The sequence below is a fragment of the Entelurus aequoreus genome, linkage group LG06 (assembly GCF_033978785.1).
Source record: "Entelurus aequoreus isolate RoL-2023_Sb linkage group LG06, RoL_Eaeq_v1.1, whole genome shotgun sequence".
In the NCBI taxonomy this organism is placed as follows: domain Eukaryota; kingdom Metazoa; phylum Chordata; class Actinopteri; order Syngnathiformes; family Syngnathidae; genus Entelurus; species Entelurus aequoreus.
In genome coordinates this window covers 27,538,484-27,563,052 of record NC_084736.1, presented here as the reverse complement: position 1 = coordinate 27,563,052, position 24,569 = coordinate 27,538,484, and the positions used below count along the sequence as shown (strand labels likewise).

The following is a 24,569-nucleotide window of genomic DNA, read 5'->3' as shown; positions in this document are numbered from 1 at the left end:
CTTGCGTACCTGCAGCGAAGCGGAGTGTGTCAGTTAGTCCGATGTTGATGTGATCAAACTTCTTTCTTGCTTGGAAGATACACACACATTTTTAACTGTTATTTCTTCCTGCAAATAATAAATATGTACAACGTGTTTGGATGTATTCATTTATGTAAAATTGTCATTAAATGTAATATTGCCTGACAAAAAGTGATTCCACGTACGTAATATTTTGATATTTACACATCGCATATTTACACACACGCATCTGACTAGAATACCCTTATGTGCATTACATATATCAACATCAAGTACCTACTGTACTGTTTACTTGTTGAAATACCCTTTTTAGAGCAAATATCTACCCATATAATTTATATGTGTATATATAATATATATAAATATATATATATATATATATATATATATATATATATATATATATATATATATATATATATATATATATATATATATACAGTATATACATGCACACACACACATATACATGTATACTGTATAGGAAGAAAAACACATACATATATACAGTATACATATATACACACAAACACTAAATTTGACATACAAAATAACTACTATTTTTAAGAACAAGTTACAGTAATATATAATATATATATACACTACCGTTCAAAAGTTTGGGGTCACCCAAACAATTTTGTAGAATAGCCTTCATTTCTAAGAACAAGAATAGACTGTCGAGTTTCAGATGAAAGTTCTCTTTTTCTGGCCATTTTGAGCGTTTAATTGACCCCACAAATGTGATGCTCCAGAAACCCAATCTGCTCAAAGGGAGGTCAGTTTTGTAGCTTCTGTAACGAGCTACACTGTTTTCAGATGTGTGAACATGATTGCACAAGGGTTTTCTAATCATCAATTAGCCTTCTGAGCCAATGAGCAAACACATTGTACCATTAGAACACTGGAGTGATAGTTGCTGGAAATGGGCCTCTATACACCTATGTAGATATTGCACCAAAAACTAGACATTTGCAGCTAGAATAGTCATTTCCCACATTAGCAATGTATAGAGTGTATTTCTTTAAAGTTAAGACTAGTTTAAAGTTATCTTCATTGAAAAGTACAGTGCTTTTCCTTCAAAAATAAGGACATTTCAATGTGACCCCAAACTTTTAAACGGTAGAGTATATATATACATGCTTATACATAATATGTATATATATATATATATATATATATATATATATATATATATATATATATATATATATATATATATATATATATATATATATACATATATATATATATATATATATATATATATATATATATATATATATATATACCGGTATAGCTCGGTTGGTAGAGCGGCCGTGCCAGCAACTTGAGGGTTGCAGGTTCGATCCCCGCTTCCGCCATCCTAGTCACTGCCGTTGTGTCCTTGGGCAAGACACTTTACCCACCTGCTCCCAGTGCCACCCACACTGGTTTGAATGTAACTTAGATATTGGGTTTCACTATGTAAAGCGCTTTGAGTCACTTGAGAAAAAGCGCTATATAAATGTAATTCACTTCACACTTCACTATATATATATATATATATATATATATATATACACATACATACATACATACATATATATATATATATATATATATATATATATATATATATATATATATATATATATATATGTATGTATGTGTATATATATATATATATATTTATATATATATATATATATATATATATATGTATGTATGTATGTATGTATATCTATCTATCTATCTATCTATCTATCTATCTATATATATATATATATATATATATATATATATATATATATATATATATATATATATATATATATATATATATATATATATATATATATATATATGTATATACATAAATATATATATATATATATATATATATATATATATATATATATATATATATATATATATATATATATATATATATATATGTATATACATAAATATATATATATATATGTATATATATATATATATATTATATATACACATATAAATTATATGGGTAGATATTTGTTCTAAAAAGGGTATTTCAACAAGTAAACAGTACAGTAGGTAGTTGATGTTGATATATGTAATGCACATAAGGGTATTCTAGTCAGATGCGTGTGTGTAAATATGCGATGTGTAAATATCAAAATATTACGTACGTGGAATCACTTTTTGTCAGACAATATTACATTTAATGACAATTTTACATAAATGAATACATCCAAACACGTTGTACATATTTATTATTTGCAGGAAGAAATAGCAGTTACAATTGTGTGTGTATCTTCCAAGCAAGAAAGAAGTTTGATCACATCAACATGGGACTAACTGACACACTCCGCTTCGCTGCAGGTACGCAAGCCACGCCCACCCCCCACAGCCACAGAAGAGGAAAACTGTCCTTTCCCGGGCATGATAAAGTCTTAAATAATGTCAAACACGTAGCGTTACAATAACCAGGAAGATAAAGTGTTTGTCTCACACCTACTAATCAAGCATTCACATTTTGCCACAACACACATGGGGGAAAGTCCTAATTGGAAATACAGCCATATTAACTCCTAAACTGCCATTTTAACACACACCAAACCATCAGCACGCATCCAATGCTTTCTCGTGGCCACGAGAAACTTTTAGTAAAAAAAAAATATATATATATATATATTTTAAATAAAAAGTTTCTCGTGGCCACGAGAAAGTTTCTCGTGGCCACGAGATACATGTCTAAAAAAAAAAAAATTCCCATGTCCCTTTAGGGGCTCCGTATATATCAATGTAGATCAATACAATCTGCAGGGATACAGTCCGTAAGCACACATGATTGTATTTCTTTATGAAAAGAAAAAGAAAAACAAAAAATCCCCCCCCCCTCCCCGGTCCGCGGGACAAATTTTCAAGCGTTGACCGGTCCGCAGCTACAAAAAGGTTGGGGACCCCTGCCTTAGAGTAATAAATATTGTTACACATAGCATTTTAACATAACATTAGCAATAGAGGTAAGCGACACACCTCAGAATAATATATATTGGTACTTGATGCATGTTACAGTTAGCGTTTTAACATGCTAACATTAGCAATAGGGATGTAAAAAAAAAAAATAACACGATCCAGGTACACACCACAAAGTAATATACATTGGTACTTTATGCATGCTACAGTTTGCATTTTAACATGCTAACGTTAGCAATAGGGATGTAAAAAAAAAAAAAAAAACGGGAAAAAAATAATTCAGTTACACACCTCAGAGTAATATATATATATTGGTACTTGACGCATGTTAAAGTTAGTGTTTTAACAAGTTAACATTAGCAATAGGGATGTAAAAAAAAACTTTGCAGGTACATAACTTACAGTACTATATATTGTTACTTGACGCATGTTACAGTTAGCATTGTAACATGCTAACATTAGCAATAGGGGTGCACAAAAAAAAACTATTCAGGTACACACCTCTGAGTAATATTTATTGGTACTTGACGCATGTTACAGTTAGCATTTTACCATGAACAATAGAGGTGCACAAAAACGATTCTTGTACACACCTTAGAGTAATAAATATTGTTACAATTAGCATTTTAACATAACATTAGCAATAGAGGTAAGCGACACACCTCAGAATAATATATATTGGTACTTGATGCATGTTACAGTTAGCGTTTTAACATGCTAACATTAGCAATAGGGATGTAAAAAAAATAACACGATCCAGGTACACACCACAGAGTAATATACATTGGTACTTTATGCATGCTACAGTTTGCATTTTAACATGCTAACGTTAGCAATAGGGATGTAAAAAAAAAAAAAAAAAAACGGGAAAAAAATAATTCAGTTACACACCTCAGAGTAATATATATATTGGTACTTGACGCATGTTAAAGTTAGTGTTTTAACAAGTTAACATTAGCAATAGGGATGTAAAAAAAAAACTTTGCAGGTACATAACTTACAGTACTATATATTGTTACTTGACGCATGTTACAGTTAGCATTGTAACATGCTAACATTAGCAATAGGGGTGCACAAAAAAAAACTATTCAGGTACACACCTCTGAGTAATATTTATTGGTACTTGACGCATGTTACAGTTAGCATTTTACCATGAACAATAGAGGTGCACAAAAACGATTCTTGTACACACCTTAGAGTAATAAATATTGTTAAAATTAGCATTTTAACATAACATTAGCAATAGAGGGAAGCGACACACCTCAGAATAATATATATTGGTACTTGATGCATGTTACAGTTACCGTTTTAACATGCTAACATTAGCAATAGGGATGTAAAAAAAAAAATAACACGATCCAGGTACACACCACAAAGTAATATACATTGGTATTTTATGCATGCTACAGTTTGCATTTTAACATGCTAACATTAGCAATAGGGATGTAAAAATAAAAAAAAAACGGGAAAAAAATAATTCAGTTACACACCTCAGAGTAATATATATATTGGTACTTGACGCATGTTAAAGTTAGCGTTTTAACAAGTTAACATTAGCAATAGGGATGTAAAAAAAAAACTTTGCAGGTACATAACTTACAGTACTATATATTGTTACTTGACGCATGTTACAGTTAGCATTTTAACATGCTAACATTAGCAATAGGGGTGCACAAAAAAAAACTATTCAGGTATCACCCATTCACACACACATTCACACACTGATGGCGGGAGCTGCCATGCAAGGTGCTAACCAGCAGCCATCAGGAGCAAGGGTGAAGTGTCTTGCCCAAGGACACAACGGACTTGACTAGGATGGTAGAAGGTGGGGATTGAACCCCAATAACCAGCAACCCTCCGATTGCTGGCACGGCCACTCTACCAACTTCGCCACGCCGATATATTGGTACTTGACGACTGTTACAGTTAGCATTGTAACATGCTAACATTAGCAATAGGGGTGCACAAAAAAAAAAAAAAAACTATTCAGGTACACACTTCTGAGTAAAATACATTGGTACTTGACACATGTTACAGTTAGCATTTTAACATGAACAATAGAGGTGCACAAAAATGATTCCGGTACACATCTTAGATCAGACCTGGGAATTCGGCGCCCCGCGGGCCACCCGGCCCTTTGTGCGTCCCTGTCCGGCCCGCGTGAGGCCAATCATAAATTACAAAATAAATGTAAAAAAGTATCTATGTCGAGTGTGCAATACAACTGTGCTGCTTTTGTTTTGAAAAGCGTTATTTGTATTACTTCCGTGTGGACGTATGCTCGTGAGCGATTGTGAGTGAATGTGAACAGTGGCAATCACAAATGACAAAATAAATGTAAAAAAAACATCTATGTCGTGCGTGCAATACAACTGTGCTGCTTTTATTTTGAAAAGTGTTATTTATGGGCGTATGTCCGTGTGTAACCTGTGAGTGAAGGTACACAGCGACAAGTGATGCACGGTTACCCCTGAGACGCTAAAAAGAGAAAAGTTGATGACGAATGGCGTGTTTTCAACAAGACATGGATTGCCAAGTATTTCTTTAGAGAAATTAAAGGTAAAGCCGTGTGCTTAATTTGTGGTACACAGGTTGCTGTGTTTAAAGAATGATGTGAGGGAAGTGACGTTGTTGATAGGAAGTAGGGGTTCGAGTTTTGCCGGGAAAGGGGGATAGACACATATTGGAGCTGTTGTGTGGTTTAATTACATCGTGTGCAATAAATACAAGACAAACGAAGAAGCCTACATTTCTGGGATTATTACAATATAATTTGAATCGCCACTACACGACGAAGCACGAGGAAAAATACCGGAATCTGTCTGATGAAGCGCGCGCAAGGGAAGCTGATGCGTTGATGGTTGCCAAATTTCACACCCCCAGAGATGCAGCCATCAGGACAAGTTTCGTCATTTCTCACAAAATCGCCAAAAAAATGCAGGCGTTTTCTGACGGAGAGTTTATTAAGGATTGCTTACTGGACTCTGTAATTCAGTAACACACCTCAGAGTAATATATATTGGTACTTGATGCATGTTACAGTTAGCGTTTTAACAAGTTAACATTGGCAATAGGGATGTAAAAAAAAAACTTTGCAGGTACATAACTTACAGTACTATATATTGTTACTTGACACATGTCACAGTTAGCATTGTAACATGCTAACATTAGCAATAGGGGTGCACAAAAAAAATAACTATACAGGTACACACCTCTGAGTAATATATATTGGTACTTGACGCATGTTACAGTTAGCATTTTATCATGAACAAAAGAGGTGCACAAAAATGATTCTGGTACACACCTTAGAGTAATAAATATTGTTACAATTTGCATTTTAACAAAACATTAGCAATAGAGGTAAGTAACACACCTCAGAATAATATATATTGGTACTTGATGCATGTTACAGTTAGCGTTTTAACATGCTAACATTAGCAATACGGATGTAAAAAAAAAAAAAGGTAAACAAATAATTCAGTTACAGACCTCAGAGTAATATATATATTGGTAATTGATGCATGTTAAAGTTAACTTTTTAACAAGTTAACATTAGTAATAGGGATGTAAAAAACCAATCCAGGTGCATAACTTACAGTACTATATATTGTTACTTGACGACTGTTACAGTTAGCATTGTAACATGCTAACATTAGCAATTGGGGTGCACAAAAAAAAAAAAAAATCTATTGAGGTACACACCTTAGTGTAATATATATTGATACTTGACGCATGTTACAATTAGCATGCTAACATTAGCAATAAGGGTGCACACAAAAAAAAATTAAACTAATCAGGTACACACCACTGAGTAATATATATTGGTACTCGATGCATGTTACAGTTAGCATTTTAACATGAACAATAGAGGTGCACAAGAATTATTCTGGTATACACCTTAGAGTAATAAATATTGTTACAATTAGAATTTTTACACAACATTAGCAATAGAGGTATGTAACACACCTCAAAATAATATATATTGGTACTTGATGCATGTTACAGTTAGCGTTTTAACATGCTAATGTTAGCAATAGGAATGTAAAAAAAAAAAAACATGATCCAGGTACACACCACAGAGTAATATACATTGGTACTTGACGCATGCTAACGTTAGCAGTAGGGATGTAAAACAAAAACAAAAAACGGGAAAAAAATAATTCAGTTACACACCTCAGAGTAATATATATTGGTACTTGATGCATGTTAAAGTTAGCGTTTTAACAAGTTAACATTAGCAATAGGGATGTAAAAATAAAAATAAAGTCCAGGTACATAACTTACAGTACTATATATTGTTACTTGACACATATTACAGTTAGCATTGTAACATGCTAACATTAGCAATAGGGGTGCACAAAAAAAAACTATTCAGGTACACACCTCTGAGTAATATATATTGGTACTTGACGCATGTTACAGTTAGCATTTTAACATAAACAATAGAGATGCACAAAAATGATTCTGGTACACACCTTAGAGTAATAAATATTGTTACAATTTGCATTTTAACATAACATTAGCAATAGAGGTAAGTAACACACCTCAGAGTAATATATATTGGTACTTGATGCATGTTACAGTTAGCGTTTTAACATGCTAACATTAGCAATAAGGATGTAAAAAAAACAAAAAAAAAACACGATCCAGGTACACACCACAGAGTAATATACATTGGTACTTGATGCATGTTACAGTTAGCATTTTAAAATGCTAACGTTAGCAATAGGGATGTAAAAAATAAAAAAAAAGGGAAAAAAATAATTCAGTTACACACCTCAGAGTAATATATATTGGTACTTGATGCATGTTACAGTTAGCGTTTTAACATGCTAACATTAGCAAAATGGATGTAAAAAAAAAACACGATCCAGGTACATAACTTACAGTACTATATATTGTTACTTGACGCATGTTATAGTTAGCATTGTAACATGCTAAGATTAGCAATAGGGGTGCACAAAAACAAAACTATTCAGGTACACACCTCTGAGTAATATATATTGGTACTTGACGCATGTTACAGTTAGCATTTTAACATGAACAATTGAGGTGCACAAAAACGATTCTGGTATACACCTTAGAGTAATAAATACTGTTAGCATTTTAACATGACCTTGAGATCGGTAGGTTGGAGTTCAAATCCCAGCCGAGTCATACCAAAGACTATAAAAATGGGACCCATTACCTCCCTGCTTGGCACTCAGCATCAAAGGTTGGAATTGGGGGTAAAATCACCAAAATGATTCCCGGGCGCGGCGCCGCTGCTGCCCACTGCTCCCCAAGGGGATGGGTCAAATGCAGAGGACAAATTTCACCACACCTAGTGTGTGTGTGACAATCATTGGTACTTTAACTTTAACTTTAACTTAACAATAGAGGTGCACAAAAAAAACTATTACATAAAATACAATAATATACATTGTTACTTGATGCATGTTACAGTTAGCGTTTTAACATGCTAACATTAGCAATAGAGGTGCACGGAAAAAAAAAGAACAATTCAGTTACACACCTCAGAGTAATATATATTGGTATTTGACGCATGTTACAGTTAGCATTTTGACATGCTAACATTAACAACAGAGGTGCGCAAAAAACGATTCTGTTACACACCTTAGAGTTATATACTGTATATTGGTAATTGACGCATGTTACAGTTAGTTTTTTAACATGCTAACATTAGCAATAGGGATGGAAAAGAAAAAAAAAAGACCCAGGTACACAACTCACAGTGTTATATATATATTGGTACTTGACACATGTTACAGTTAGCATTGTAACATGCTAACATTAGCGTTAGGGGTGTACAAAAAACTATTCACATCCGAATCTTGATTCTTTTGTATTTCAAATATAAGTTGATTAAAAATGTGCATAAATCGAATAATTTTTTTCCAAAAAATGATTTATATTTTTTAAAACATTTCAATCCATCTCTATGCAAACATAAGTTTTTCTAATGTACACCCTGTTTTGAAAAAGTGTCACTATAATTATACCAAATAAAACTGTATTGAGAAATCTGAACCAGATCGAAACGTTAGGTGGCCAAAGATCCACACTCCTAATTAGCATGCTAAATATTTTTTAGAATATTTAACAGGAGTCATAAACGTTGGTATTTCACTAATGCTAACTGTTAGCATGTTAGCATTGTACAGTAAAGCATGCTAGCTTTTTTTAAAGCTAATTTTGCTCATACTTTTTGTTACTTGACGCTGTCTGGCTAGCATGCTAACTGTCAGCATGTTAGCATAGTACAGTAAAGCATGCTAGCTTTTATTTTATTTTTTTCTAAGCTAATTTTGCTCATATTTTTCGTTACTTGACGCTGTCTGACCAGCATGCTAACTGTTAGCATTTCAGTTCGCCTCGGGCTCGTTAGCATTCGCCTGACATTTTTACTGAATTTGCATTTTGTAGGTTTTTAAAAATCTATATATTGTGTTGGTTTTGAAGGTGAAAACTAATAAAACAACCGCCGCATCACTTGATTTGTCAGTCTGTGGTCCCCGGTGGTAAAGGTGTGCACGGATGGGGTATTAATAAAAGATCACGGACCTATCGGCGGTCTGCATCTTTCCTTTTGCACCTCGTCCGCGTGACAATCGATAGTCTCAGGCCCTAAACCCGCGAAGCGTCTGCCTGGCTGGGAGAAGCGTGTGTGCCGACGACAGGCAAGCTCGTTATCGCCCCGGAGTCAGTGGGCTGCGGCAGGGAGGAGGCGCGGCAGCTGCAGCGAGCCTGTCAAGCCCTCCGGCGAAAAGCGCTCGGCGGGGAGGGGGAACGGCGCCAACGGTAGCGAGCGAGGCGGGTAGCAACGTGTGAACAAAAGGTGATCATGTGAGATGCGTCGGGCTGTTGATTACTCACAGAGCATCCCCGAGACGACGACAAAGCCATTTGTCCGTGTGCAAAAACACAAAAGTTACCGACTGTCTTTGCTAAAAATAAAAATCCACATTTCAGTCGTACCTTATTATTTAAAAATGATGAAAAAATTGTATATTTCCACGGTTGAAGCATGTGAAAACCGTTTATGACCTTCTGAATATCTTTAACCTACTTAGAGCCCTCGAAACATGAAAATAACAGTGCAGTGCACGACCCACTGGTAGCCCTCTAGCTATGGCAGTCACCCGGCCACTACAACACATCCACAACCTGTTTTTTTTTGCAGGTATACAAGCTCAGGTGTACAATTGCAAAATTTGCAAAAAATACTCAAAATGGCTCATGTCAAATACGTCAAAAGCGAAGTGCGTCAAAAAGAGTTGTACCGCCACTCATTGTCTCCCCATATGGAGATGTGTTATTGATGAGGCAGGAGTTAAAGATGAATGAAAGATTAAAAATGTCCGACACAAGCAAGTCTTGCTTTGAGTTTACGTGTGCAAACATCAAAATGTCCACCAACACGCACACAATTTCTTCTGTTTTAAGTATTTGACAAAAGGTAATCATGCTAGTAGGAACTAGCAGCTAAGCACACAAGCTTGGCATACAGTTCATAATGACAGTGTTTGCCAAGTGTTTCTCAAATAGCACGCACGATTTTCATTATCTCTGTCGACACACTAGGATTCATGTTAGAACCGTACGCCAGCCCCGCAGCTAGGTGGCAGCAGTGCTAATCAACAGGCTCCCTGTCCTGCCCAGTGGAAGTAGTAAGTACACAGGAAGACAGTCCGAGTTGGGTATGGCGAGTTACAAGCGTTCCAGTCACACTTTTAATTAGTGCGGCTAATTTATGGATTTTTCTTCGCTAAAGGGCATAATAAAAAGTTAAAAAATAAAAAAATAAAAAAACAAGAACATAAACGGAAAATGTGTTTTCATTGTTTGTGCTTAGGGTTGCAAAATTCCGGGAATATTCAAAGTTGGAAACTTTCCATGGGAATTAACTGGAATATTTGGGAATTAACGGGAATTAATGGGAAATTAATGGGAATAAACATTGAATGCAACATGTTAGATCTTGCAGCATGATTATTAGCTAAAACGACCTGATTTAATGCAAATTCAGTCGAATTTCAACCCTGCACTGTGCATTCCTCCATCACATGTGCAGTGCATTCTTACATCACACGCACAGATAATTCCCAGCAAGCTACACACTACAGCAGGGCTATTGAGGCCACACTAGTATTTGAGCCCAAGGACTTCATCCAGTCAGGTAAGTTTTGATGATATTACTGGGGTAAATATATTTGATCTATGGTATTTAAGTTGAATAGAGGTGTAATTGCTTGTTACTGTATGACTGTAGACTACTCCGGGCAGACTTCCACTCAAGCTAGCAAGCTGTTTTGATTGATTGATTGAAACTTTTATTAGTAGATTGCACAGTACAGTATATATTCCGTACAATTGACCACTAAATGGTAACACCCAAATAAGTTTTTCAACTTGTTTAAGTCGGGGTCCACAAAAATCAATTCATGGTACAGTTCCTGTACTTGTTAAATGATTTTGGGGCCAATATCTCTAGCTAGCTAGGTTTAAGTACCATCACCACCACAGTCTCATACTGAACCGAAAATATTTATCTGTTAGCCGTGATGCTAATTTTCTCTACGTCAATTTCCATTCATTTATGCTAACAACGTTAGCGATCCGAATTTACCTTTTTCGTGAAATGTAAAGTTCAACTAGCAAATACTAAATCAAAACGTGTAGTTTCCTCTGCCTTCTATTCTGTGTAGCCATTCTGTTGTCATACAAGAATGTAGGTTATAGTTTGAATTAGCATGCTGATTGAGTGTTCATTTATTCATCTAGCCTATTTCTATTAATGGGTTCATCAGTAAAATATTTTTAAAGACTACTCCAATTGTTTAGCTGACTATTTTTTTCTGTGTGTGGCATTGCATTAGTGTTTTACAAGAATAAATAAATACAAACAGAATAATGCCACTTACACCATCTGATGTGTGGAGACATTTCACCCCAACCAATGTAGGCGGAAAGGCTGTGTAGATTTGCAAATACTGTGCAAAGAGCTACGTCAAAAATGCCACAAAGATGCAGCAGCATATAGACAAGTGCCCAATAATATATCATTATTGTAATTCCCCATTAATTCCCATACATTCCCATTAATTCCCATGGACGGTGTCCAACTTTGAATAATCCAAAAATGGTCAATATTTCCAAACTTCCCGAGCTTAACTTCCCGTGATAAATTTCCGGAAACTTTCCGGAAATTTACCGGAAACTTTTCACCCCTTTGCCACCCTATTTGTGCTATAGTGCCATCTTTCGGACGAGTCCGCTCACGGCTGGTGCCGAAGTGTCCTTTTATATCCCGGCAATGCTTTTGATAGGAACCATAATTGCATTGATAGGAACCATAATTGCTATTCTTAGAATCTTTTAGCCGTCCATAGCGTTTCCACTCGTATGGATTCTCCATTCATCAAACCAAGCAACGTTTGTAAGTTTACAATATAACTACAACAATTCTTACTTACCAAACCGTCCCACGTGCGATGTCTGTAGGAGTGTTTTCATGCGTATTTCTACGTGCTTTCGTAACGTAATGAAGCTAGCGTCGTTAGCATTAGCTATTATGCTAACGACGTTGTGTCCTGGGCATGACATTAAAGTGCATCCGGCAGTGGAGGCTCCTCTATGAGGTCTTGGGAGCACCAGGAGGTTAACCCCTTTACTACTGTTCCCGCAGGTGGCCCTCGGCAAAGGCCCAGTACCTGACTGCCCCCTAGCCAGTGATACGGTGAAGACCTCAACGGCGGAGCAGGCGGAAGATGGTAGATGTATTAAACCACCGCAACGGCTAGGGGATGAAGGCTGCAGCAGAAAAGGGTCTCCAGTCGTCTTGGACTCCATGCCACTGGACCCTGACCCGGATCTGTCAAGGATCGTGTGGTGACTGTCTGTGCACCAGTCTCCCCACGTTAAACAAAGTCACGCACAGGCATCCTCCATGAAGGGATACACCCCTACCAGGAGGACCGTCATACTCGCTTCGAGTGACCGCCGATGATGATGAGCTATTATGCTAACACCCACTCCAATGGTCATATTTTGACCTTGGTCTGCTGCTCAGATGTCACTCCACTGCTCATGTTTCATTCAACATACGTTTGTACCTATCCAAAATCAAACGTTTAATGTCCGACAGCAACATTAAACACACCAAATAACCAGATCTCACCCCACCCCCACCCGGTTCTCCCCTCATCCACGTCTGCTGAACAGCAAAGGTCGTCAACCGGAGCAGCTTTCCAGGAAAACCGGACTCACTGTTCAAACAAATGCACTGTGTCCACAGCCTCCTCAGCCAAATGTCAATATTTCTCAGACATAATCACCGCTAGGGCTGACAACACCCGAGTCCCTTTTCTCAATAGTTGAAGCAGTCTGGCCCACGGATCCCCTTCCCCAACACTTCCACCCCACTGACCACTGTAACTCCCTGAAGTCATTTGTCCACTCTCCAATAGCTAAAATCCACCCCTCTCATGTCCAGTTGTCCATCTCCCCTTGTTCCTCACCCTCCATTCCCTGCTATTGGTGATTTATCAAAACTCATCGAGACATCCAAGCCATCCACCTGGCAACTTGACCCCTGCCCCTCCTCCCTGGTAATAACACCCCCCCGCCTCTGATAGATGCCATCATCCATTCCTCCCTCACCTCTGGTTCGGTCCCGTCATCCTTTAAAACCGCTACTGTAACACCAATCCTGAAGAAACCTGGTTCGGACTAGTGTTGTCCCGATACCAATGTTTTGATACCGGTACCAAAATTATTTTGATACTTTTTAATAATTTTCTAAATAAAGGGAACCACAAAAAATGGCATTATTGGCTTTATTTTAACAAAAAAATCTTGCTGTACATTAAACATATGTTTCTTATTGCAACTTTGTCCTTAAATGAAATAGTGAACATACAAAACAACTTGTCTTTATTTGTAAGTAAACAAACAAAGGCTCCTACTTAGTCTGCTGACATATGCAGTAACATATTGTGTCATTTTACATTCTATTATTTTGTCTACATTATTAAGGACAAGTGGTAGAAAATGAATTATTAATCTACTTGTTCATTTACTGTTAATATCTGCTTACTTTCTCTTTCAACATGTTCTATCTACACTTCTGTTGAAATGTAATAATCACTTATTCTTCTGTTGTTTGATACTTTACATTAGTTTTGGGTGATACCACACATTTGGGTATCCATCCGATACCAAGTCGTTACAGGATCATACATTGGTCATATTCAAAGTCCTCATGTGTCCAGGGACGTATTTCCTGAGTTTATTAACATCATATAACTTTTTTTTAAAACGAAAGAAGATGTTGTGATGCCAAAAAATATCAACGTAATCATAGTAGTATCGAATAGATACGCTCTTGTACTTGGTATCATTGGTATCACATGAGCTACGGTGTGTTGTGAAGCATGTTTAGCTATTCCTCGTCCTGCAGTGATAATGATACTTGTAAGGAACTTACTTTATTTCTCACCATGGAGACAAGGATTAGTGATTTATAAGTAGCTAAAACACTGCAGACAGTGGTTGGGCTTTAGCCGCTAGCTAGCTAGCCATGTCTTAAAGCACCTCTTCCTGAGGGCGTTTCAGTGTTATAACTTCACCTTTATCTTTAGTTTTTAAGCCAAAATGCGTCCGTTCTCTCTTTTATGTCTACACACTGTGTCTGCTTGTAAGTACTCTGTATGTGTGCGCTGCCGAACATGCTCCTCTGCTCGTAAACCAGCAATGAAACGACGTGACGATGACGGGGGCGCGGGGGACGGTACTTTTCAGAGGTGCGGCTTATAGTCCGTTGTGACTAATATATGGAAAATAATGTTTTCGTCTAAAATCTTGTGGGTGTGGCTTATATGCCGGTGTGTCTAACATATGGAAAACTATTATTTTCGTCTACAGTTAAAAGGGTGCAGCTTTTAGTCCGGTGCAGCTAATATATGGAAAACCAATATTGTGTTAGTCTAGAATTGTATTGGTGCAGCTTATAGTCTGGTGTGGCTGATACATGGAAATATATTGTTTTTGTCTAAAACAAATTGGTGCGGCTTATAGTTCGGTGCGGCTAACATAAGGAAATACATTGTTTTCGCCTAAAATTAGATGGCTTTATAGTCTGGTGCGGCTAATAAGACGAAAAATATTGTTTTCGTCTAAAATTAAGTGGGTGTCTTATAGTCCGGTGCGGCTAATATATGGGAAAGTATTGTTTTTGTCTAAAATGTTATTGGTGCGGCTTATAGTCCGGTGCGGCTAATATATCGAAAATATTGTTTTGTCTAAAGTTAAAGGGGTGCAGATTGTAGTCCGGTGCGGCTAATATATGGAAAAATTATGTTTTTGTCAAACATTTTGTGGGTGCGGCTTGTAGTCCGGTGCGGCTAATATATGGAAAATATAATTTTTTTCTGAGGTTAAATGTGTGCGGCTTATAGTCCGGTGTGGCTAATATATGGAAAAATATTGTTTTTGTCTAAAATTTTGTGGGTGCGGCTTATAGTCCGGTGCGGCTAATATATCGAAAATATTGTTTTGTCTAAAGTTAAAGGGGTGCGGATTATAGTCCGGTGCGGCTAATATATGGAAAAATTATGTTTTTGTCAAACATTTTGTGGGTGCGGCTTGTAGTCCGGTGCGGCTAATATATGGAAAATATTATTTTTTTCTGAGGTTAAATGGGTGCGGTGTCTAATATATGGAAAAATTGTATTTTAGTCTACAGTTAAAAGGGTGCGGATTTTAGTCTGGTGCGGCTAATATATGGAAAAATATTGTTTTCGTCTAAAATTGTATTCATGCAGCATATATTATAGTCTGGTGCGGCTAATATATGGGAAAGTATTGGTTTTGTTTACAATAAAGTGGGTGCGGCTTATAGTCCAGTGTGGCTAATACATGGAAAACTATTGTTTTCGTCTAAACTTTTGTGGGTGCGGCTTATATACCGGTGTGTCTAATATATGGAACCATTATATTTTCGTCTACAGTTAAAAGGGTGCTGATTTTAGTCTAGTGCGGCTAATATATATGGAAAAATATTATTTTCGTCTGAAATTTCATTCGTGCAGCATATATTATAGTCTGGTGCGGCTAATATATGGGAAAGTATTGTTTTCGTCTAAAATAAAGTGGGTGCGGCTTATAGTCCGGTGTGGCTAAAACATGGAAAAATATTGTTTTCGTCTCAAATTTTGTTGGTGTGGCTTATATACCGGTGTGTCAATATATGGAAACATTTTATTTTCGTCTACAGTTAAAAGAATGCAGATTTTAGTCTGGTGTGGCTAATATATGGAAAAATTCTTGTTTTCATCTAAAATTTAAATTTGTGCAGCTTATATTAGTCTGGTGCGGCTAATATATGGAAGAAAAAAAATTATTCTAATTTTGTGGGTATTGTTTTTGTCTAAAATTTTGTGGGTGTGGCTTATATACACCGTGTTTAATATAAGGAAAAAATATATTTTTCTCCTAAAATTAGATGTGTTTATAGTCTGGTGCGGCTAATAAGACAAAAAATATTGTTTTCGTCTAAAATTAAGTGGGTTTGTTATAGTCCGGTGCGGCTAATAAATGGGAAAGTATTGTTTTTGTCTTAAAATTTTGTGGGTGCAGCTAGTAGTCCGGTGTGGCTAATATATGGAGAATTTTATTTTCTCTAAAGTTAAATGGGGACGGCTTGTAGTCCGGTGCGGCTAATATATGGAGAAATATTGTTTTCGTCTAAAATTTTGTGGGTGTGGCTTATATATCGGTGTGTCTAATATATGGAAACGTTTTATTTTCGTCGACAGTTAAAAGGGTGCAGATTTTAGTCTGGTGCGGCTAATATATGGAAAAATATTGTTTTCGTCTAAAATGTTATTGGTGCAACTTATAGTCCGGTGTGGCTAATACATGGAAAAATATTGTTTTCGTCTCAAATTTTGTGGGTGTGGCTTGTATACACCGTGTTTAATATAAGGAAAAAATATTGTTTTCTCCTAAAATTAGATGTGCTTATAGTCTGGTGCGGCTAATAAGATGAAAAATATTGTTTTCGTCTAAAATTAAGTGGGTTTGTTGTAGTCCGGTGCGGCTAATATATGGAAAAATATTGTTTTCGTCTAAAATTTTGTGGGTGCGGCTTATATATCGGTGTGTCTAATGTATGGAAACATTTTATTTTCGTCGACAGTTAAAAGGGTGCAGATTTTAGTCTGGTGCGGCTAATATATTGAAAAATATTGTTTTCGTCTAAAATGTTATTGGTGCAACTTATAGTCCGGTGTGGCTAATACATGGAAACATTTTTATTTTGTCTAAAATTAAATTGGTGCGGCTTATAGTCTGGTGCGACTCAAATATGGAAAAATTATTGTTTTCATCAAAAATGTAAATTGTACAGCTCGAGTCATACCAAAGACTATAAAAATGGGACCCATAACCTCCCTGCTTGGCACTCAGCAACAAAGGGTTGGAGTTGGGGGTTAAATCACCAAAATGATTCCCGGGCGCGGCACCACTGCTGCCCACTGCTCCCCAAGGGGATGGGACACATGCAGAGGACAATTTTCACCACATCTAGTGTGTGTGTGACAATCATTGGTACTTTAATCTTTAATCTTATATTATAGTCTGGTGCAGCTAATATATGGAAGAAAAAACATTCTCCTAATTTTGTGGGTGCGGCTAATATACCGGCGCACTCTATATTCCGGAAAATAGGGTAATTAAAGACAGCATAAGTCCATTACAGTCGTTAATAATAAATAGGTTAGTGTTTGTTCTCTGACTCATTTGTCTTGATGAAACCTTTCCTAACATTCCACAAAATAAAATATTTATGATTTGTGATTAATATCGGTATCGGCCAATATAGCCAAGGCTCCAATATCGTAAGTAGGAAAAAGGCAGTGGCGTGCAGCCACTAGAGGCAGGGGAGGCGGGGCCTCACCTGCCATCATGGAAAGAAAAAAAAAAGAAAAAGAAAAAATAAATAATTAAATTGTTATATGTATCCAGTGATTATACTAAAGTTATTTTCCATTTAACTTCACCAGTTTTAGATTATTTGTATTTTTATTTTCACATTTGCCGTTCAAATACTGAGAAGAGACGTTGCGGTGATCAGCAGCCAGTTGAGGCACTTGTGCCTCACCATGGATTGCGACTCGGCTAACTGCTGGCCTGCTGTGCAGTGAGACCGTATTGCAGACCTGGGCATTGTGCGGCCCGGGGGCCGCATCCGGCCCTTTGTACGTCCCTGTCCGGCCCGCGTGAGGCCAATTATAAATTACAAAATAAATTTTAAAAAGCATCTATTTCGAGTGTGCAATACAACGGTGCTGCTTTTGTTTTGAAAAGCGTTATTTGTATTACTTCCGTGTGGACGTATGCTCGTGCGCGCAGCAGCAATCTCAAATTACAAAATAAATTTAAAAAAACATCTTTGTCGTGCGTGCAATACAACTGTGCTGCTTTTATTTTGAAAAGTGTTATATGTGCGTATGTCCTGTGAGGGAAGGCGCACAGCGACAAGTGATGCCCGGTTATCCCCGAGACGCCAAAAAGAGAAAAGTTGATGACGAATGGCGTGTTTTCAACAAGACAAGTAAAGGTAAAGCTGTGTGCTTATTTGTGGTACACACGTTGCTGTGTTTAAAGAATATAGTGTAACGACCTGCTGAAGTAGATGTTGTCTTCTTGAGTTGCGTAAATGAGGAGTGAGGAGACGTGCGTGTGGAAGGAACGAGATATGTTGAGCTGTGTTAGTATAGCTTGCTCAATAAAAGTTTAAAAAGAGCGTCAGACTTGATGTGCACTTCTTCTGGACGCTACAATTGGTGGCAGAAGTAAAACTGCGCATACTGCACTGTTTGTGTGCTACGTCATCGGGAGGTACGTGCCACGTGAGGAGCTCGCCGCAAAGAGAGAGAGAGAGAGAGCGTTTACAGGTGCAGCCACGCTGCTTGCCACGGGGGGAATTCCGCCCTCAATGAAGACTCCCAGGTTTGATGGCAAGGCGAACTGGGAGGCATTTCATCCCACTTCTGACATCAATTGTAGCGTCCAGAAGAAGTGCACACCAAGTCTGATGCACTTTTTAAACTTTTATTGAGCATGCTATACTAACACAGCTCAACTTATATCGTTCTTTCCAAAAGGAAAACCAATCCTCACTCCTCATTTCCGCAACAGCAACGCTTCTTCCTTCTTCGCCAATCACCTTACAGGCGTGCTACGTTCACAACGTTTTCTTATCTGGTTAAATAAAGGTTTTACAACAAAGAGGATGCAGGGTAAAGTGACAGAAATTGAAATTTTTGTATTGTAATATACATCAGGAAGTGTTGTGTAAGAAAGTGTTAAAAATAAAACCATCAAAAGCCATCTGCTTTTGTATAAAGATAAGTTAGGTTAAATGAAAATATTATTATTATTATTATCTATCTTACGGTATATCAAAAATAATTTGAGCAAAATTTAATTGAAATATTGTCAGTGTGGCCCTCCAGCAGTGCTCGGGTTGCTCATGCGGCCCCCGGTAAAAATTAATTGCCCACCCCTGCCGTATTGCTATATGAATTATATTATACATTTCCATAGTTTAGTTAGCTGAGGTATATAATCTACAGTGTATTTTGTCAACAACTGTATGTGTGTAACGTATTTTTAGTGCTGAGCGATCATAAATCTGCTGCGGAGACACACTGTGTGAGGCTCGTATCATAACCCCGCCTCCTGGTGCCAAGCATCTCCGCCGCAGAATGCACTGCCCGACGGGAGCACCGCGGCCACACCAACCAAAGCCCACACCCAAACCCTCCACGTGCAAGACCGAATCCACCCAAAAAAAGTCACTTAACAAGAAGCCAAAAAGTGCAAAAACAACTATGCTCGCGCTGCAGGAGCCGCGAACGACCGCAGGGACACAACATTAGGTACACCTGCACTGCAGGTTCATATGTTTTTAAATTTGACTGTGATGATGCAGTCGTGCCTCACCAGACATTAACCTCACCGCACGCCACTGGAAAAAGGTCACCCCTACTGACCACGTCTATGCATGTTGACCACCTTTACGCAAATGATGCACATGAAAAGAAAACAAAATGGCCACATACCCATGCAGCTCCTTGACAGACACCGAGATCTTGAGGTCGTGTCCGAGCACGTAGAGAGCAGTGAGGATGTCGGCCCACTGCACCATCTCCCCCAGCGGACCTCCTTTCAGTACTTTGGGGCTGAACACATCTCCCGACTCCTCGGTCAGGAAACCCACATGGACCAGGATCTGTGGTCAGAGAGCGGAAAAAAAGGCAGGTGGTTGTAGTCCTGCAGAACTTCTCATCCCCAGTATTTTGTAGGACTTCTGCGTCTAGACGCGGGCAGGAAGTGATGCGTTCACATACGCTTCGGAGGATTTACAGCTGGGAACACTTTCATTAATGTCAGATTCAAACCTGATGAAATGGAGTCAAGAGGCAGCAAATTCATGCTAAATGAAGAAAAAAAGCCAAGTGAATAATTCACATGTTTTGACAAAAATTGCTGTATTTTTTGCATTTATCCAACGTAGCATGATAGGAAAAAAGGTGTTCGGAAAATGTATTTATTTTAATTTAATCATATTTTACTATAATAATATTTTGATATAATATTTATCAAACAGGCGCAATCAACATTTTTTACGTGCACATCAGTGGCTCTCAATCTTTTTTCTGCCCTCTGATTAGGGATCAGCAACAGGCGAGTGACCTGATCACCAATCAGAGGCAGGTGTGCTTAATCAGCGTTCTCCGCAATGAGTGACAACGAAAGGAGGAAAGGAGCCCTGAAATAAGAAATGAACAAAACCAAAAAAATCCGCACAAATGTTTTGATTTATTTTTATGTTTTATATATTGCGCTCCTGAGGTAATGTAGCTGATCAATTGGAATGTATCATTATTAAATTAGTCTATTTTATTTGATTTATCTGTATCAGATGGCTCAGGTTGGTCAAAATGTTTTATAAAATAAATAAGCATGGACATATCACCAAGTTATATGGCTCTGGGGTAAACAGTTGCAAAATGAGCTAAACAAGTAATTTTTTTAAAATTTTTTTTCAAGATGGCGCCGCTGTAGTGGCTGCTGTTAGCAGGAGTTCTGTGCTCTTGTGTCATCCTTTTGTGTTTCCCTCTTGTTTTCATGTGTTATTATATATATATATTTATTTGCCTTTTGGTTCGGGACGCTTTGGGACTGTGCGACAAGGGGTGGCACTTTTGTGACTTCTGCGGTAGGGATGATGTTTGATAAGAAATTATCGAGTTCGAGCCTATTATCGAATCCTCTTATCGAACCGATTCCTTATCGATTCTCTTATCGAGTCCAGATAGGTTGTTGTATATGGAAAAAAACACACAACATTTGGTTTAACAAAAGCTCACTTTTATTATATAAGAAAAAAATTAAATCTAATAAATAAATAAATATTGACTGTTACCACCCTAAAAAAATAAAATAAAATAAATAAATATTGACTGTTGTTACCCAAAGTATATTAAGTGGGATTTTTAAGAAAACAAATATATACAGTAACACAAAAACAACCTGTCTCTGTGATCACTATAGGTGTATAAATAATACTATAGTGTTAAATAAAATCAGTCCCTTGGGCACAAAACTGAAAATAATACAGCTCTCAAAAAAGTGCACTTCTGCTGCTATTGGACATAACCGTTTGTTATGATGCTTTGACATTGTTGCACTTTATTTCTTTATTGAAAGAAAATTCTATGAAAAGAAAAGTTGTTTGCAAATGTGGTTACAATGCTAAAAAATGAAAAGTTAAAGCTAAAAAAAGAAATACACTTTATTGAGTTAACATTATTTCTTTATAGGGGGAAAGATGTGATGTTATGAGCTAGGAATATAACAACTATAATACCCAGCATGCAACGGGAGTGACGAGCATGCGCGGTAGCCCCGAAAAGTGTTGTTGCATGTCGCCAGCCAGCAGCTAAGAATGAGGTTATGAGCACGCTGTGAAAGTAAACGTCAAGAACTCAGCCAACACGCCTCGTCTGCATTATTTATAATTAGACAGACAACACATATATGTGATTTTGTTTTGTTCATAAGGAAAGAAAAACAAAAGTTAAAAAAGGGAGATGTCATATATGTTGTATATATATGTATGTGCTGCAGTTGCTTTAAAGGCCTACTGAAATTATTTTTTTTTAATTTAAACGGGGATAGCAGATCCATTCTATGTGTCATACTTGATCATTTCTCGATATTGCCATATTTTTGCTGAAAGGATTTAGTAGAGAACAACGACGATAAAGATCGCAACTTTTGGTATCTGATAAAAAAAAAGCCTTGCCCCTACCGGAAGTAGCGTGACGTAGTCAATTGAAAGGCTCCTCACATTTTCCCATTGTTTTCAATGCAGCTAGAGCGATTCGGACCGAGAAAGCGACGATTACCCCATTAATTTGAGCGAGGATGAAAGATTTGTGGATGAGGAACGTTAGAGTGAAGGACTAGAATGCAGTGCAAGACATATCTTTTTTCGCTCCGACCGTAACTTAGGTACAAGCTGGCTCATTGGATTCCACACTCTCTCCTTTTTCTATTGTGGATCACAGATTTGTATTTTAAACCACATCGGATACTATATCCTCTTGAAAATGAGAGTCGAGAACGCGAAATGGACATTCACAGTGACTTTTATCTCCACGACAATACATCGACGAAACACTTTAGCTACGGAGCTAACGTGATAGCACCGTGCTTAACTGCAGATAGAAACAAAATAAATAAATCCCTGACTGGAAGGATAGACAGAAGATCAACAATACTATTAAACCGTGGACATGTAACTATACGGTTAATGCTTTCCAGCCTGGTGAAGGTTAACAATGCTGTTGCTAACGACGCCATTGAAGCTAACTTAGCAACCGGACCTCACAGAGCTATGCTAAAAACATTAGCTATCCACCTACGCCAGCCAGCACTCATCTGCTCATCAACACCCGTGCTCACCTGCGTTCCAGCGATCGACGGTGCGACGAGGGACTTCACCCGATCACAGATGCGGTCGGCGAGACGGAGGAAGTTAAGGTGAGTTCGGCGGCTAGCGCGTCTGCTATCCATCTCTGTCCTCCTGGCTGTGTTGCTGTAGTCCGCCGCTAATACGCCGATCCCACCTACAACTTTCTTCTTTGCAGTCTCCATTTTTCATTAAACAAATTGCAAAAGATTCACCAACACAGATGTCCAGAATACTGTGGAATTTTGAAATGAAAACAGAGCTTTTTTGTATTGGATTCAATGGGGTACCAATACTTCCGTATCAACCGTTTACGTCACGCACATACGTCATCATATCTAGACGCTTTCAACCGGAAGTGTGGCGGGAAATTTAAAATTGCACTTTATAAGTTAACCCGGCCGTATTGGCATGTGTTGCAATGTTAAGATTCCATCATTGATATATAAACTATCAGACTGCGTGGTCGGTAGTAGTGGGTCTCAGTAGGCCTTTAAGAACGTTGCGACAGCTGCCGTAAAGGAGGTGCGTTGCTAGCCTGGTTGCTATGTTTCCGGTTGGTCGTGAAAGTGTTTGTCATGTGTTTGTACCCTGCTCAAATCTCTCAGTAAAGTTATTCATTGGATTATACCTTTAGTTTTGAACTTTATTACACCTTGGAGTGCTTTTTACGCTCCATTGTTTTTCCTGCTTTCCCTATCTGCCCCTAATGACTGAACTAAGTGACGTAATTTCTTGTGATGTCTCACGTGGCATTTCTGGTCGGGACGGGATTCCAGGGATTCTAATAAAGAACCAACTCTTTTTCTTTACTATAGTGGTCTCGATAACAGGTACCGGTTCTCAAAAAGGGATTCGAGTCCCAGGACTCGGTTCTTTTCTTATCGAACAACCGGGAAAACCGGTTTCGAGTATCATCCCTATTCTGCGGTGCTTTTTTGTGGACTTCTGGATCTGCCTCCAGGGAGCCTTTTGGCCATGGAGACCAGCTGCTGGGTCTCTGCCACACCAGAGTCCGTTTGGAGAGACTGGAGGAGACGGGGTTGAAGAGACAGGGCTGCGGAGCTAGCACTGAGCGCCGGGACGGACAAGCTTCACAGCGTCTTGGCTGAATGAGCAGGTATCGGACACCTCAGTCTTCTTGGACGTATCCTCGCTCATCCATGCGGACTGGACACTGGCCGAGTTAGTGGGCGGCCGAGGGTGGAGTCGGCTCTCTTGGTTGCTTTGTTGGGTCTGCTCCTGTCTCTGGCCATGCTCCCCCCACCCCAGCAGACGATGGCGTGGAACACCTCAGAGGCCACCACAGTGTAAATGTTTATTTTACTTTTTATTCATAGCTGTATGTAGAAGTGGCTGTTTGCATCAGCTCTGCTCCTTAAATGTCTTTAATGTCCTTTGTGTTCTTTGATGTTTTGATGTTTCCCTCTTACATACATGTAAGAAGGATGTGTGCTATGGCTATGAGTTGTTTCTTCCCTTGGCCTCAGTCTGGACCCCCTCTCCAGGGGCCCAGGCTCAGACCGATTTTTTTTTTCTAAACCCCCCCAACATTGTT

General features: G+C 37.9%; 1 protein-coding gene across 1 annotated transcript in view; it reads right to left on the bottom strand.

Annotated features, from left to right (window-relative positions):
- The window catches only part of LOC133652725 (alpha-1,6-mannosylglycoprotein 6-beta-N-acetylglucosaminyltransferase B-like), a 651,209-nt gene that overhangs the window by 90,652 nt on the left and 535,988 nt on the right, over positions 1–24,569 (bottom strand). Inside the window, exon 8 of the mRNA XM_062051777.1 lies at positions 20,094–20,263. Within this exon, the coding sequence (XP_061907761.1) occupies positions 20,094–20,263 (170 nt within the window). The remainder of the gene's footprint in view (positions 1–20,093; positions 20,264–24,569) is intronic.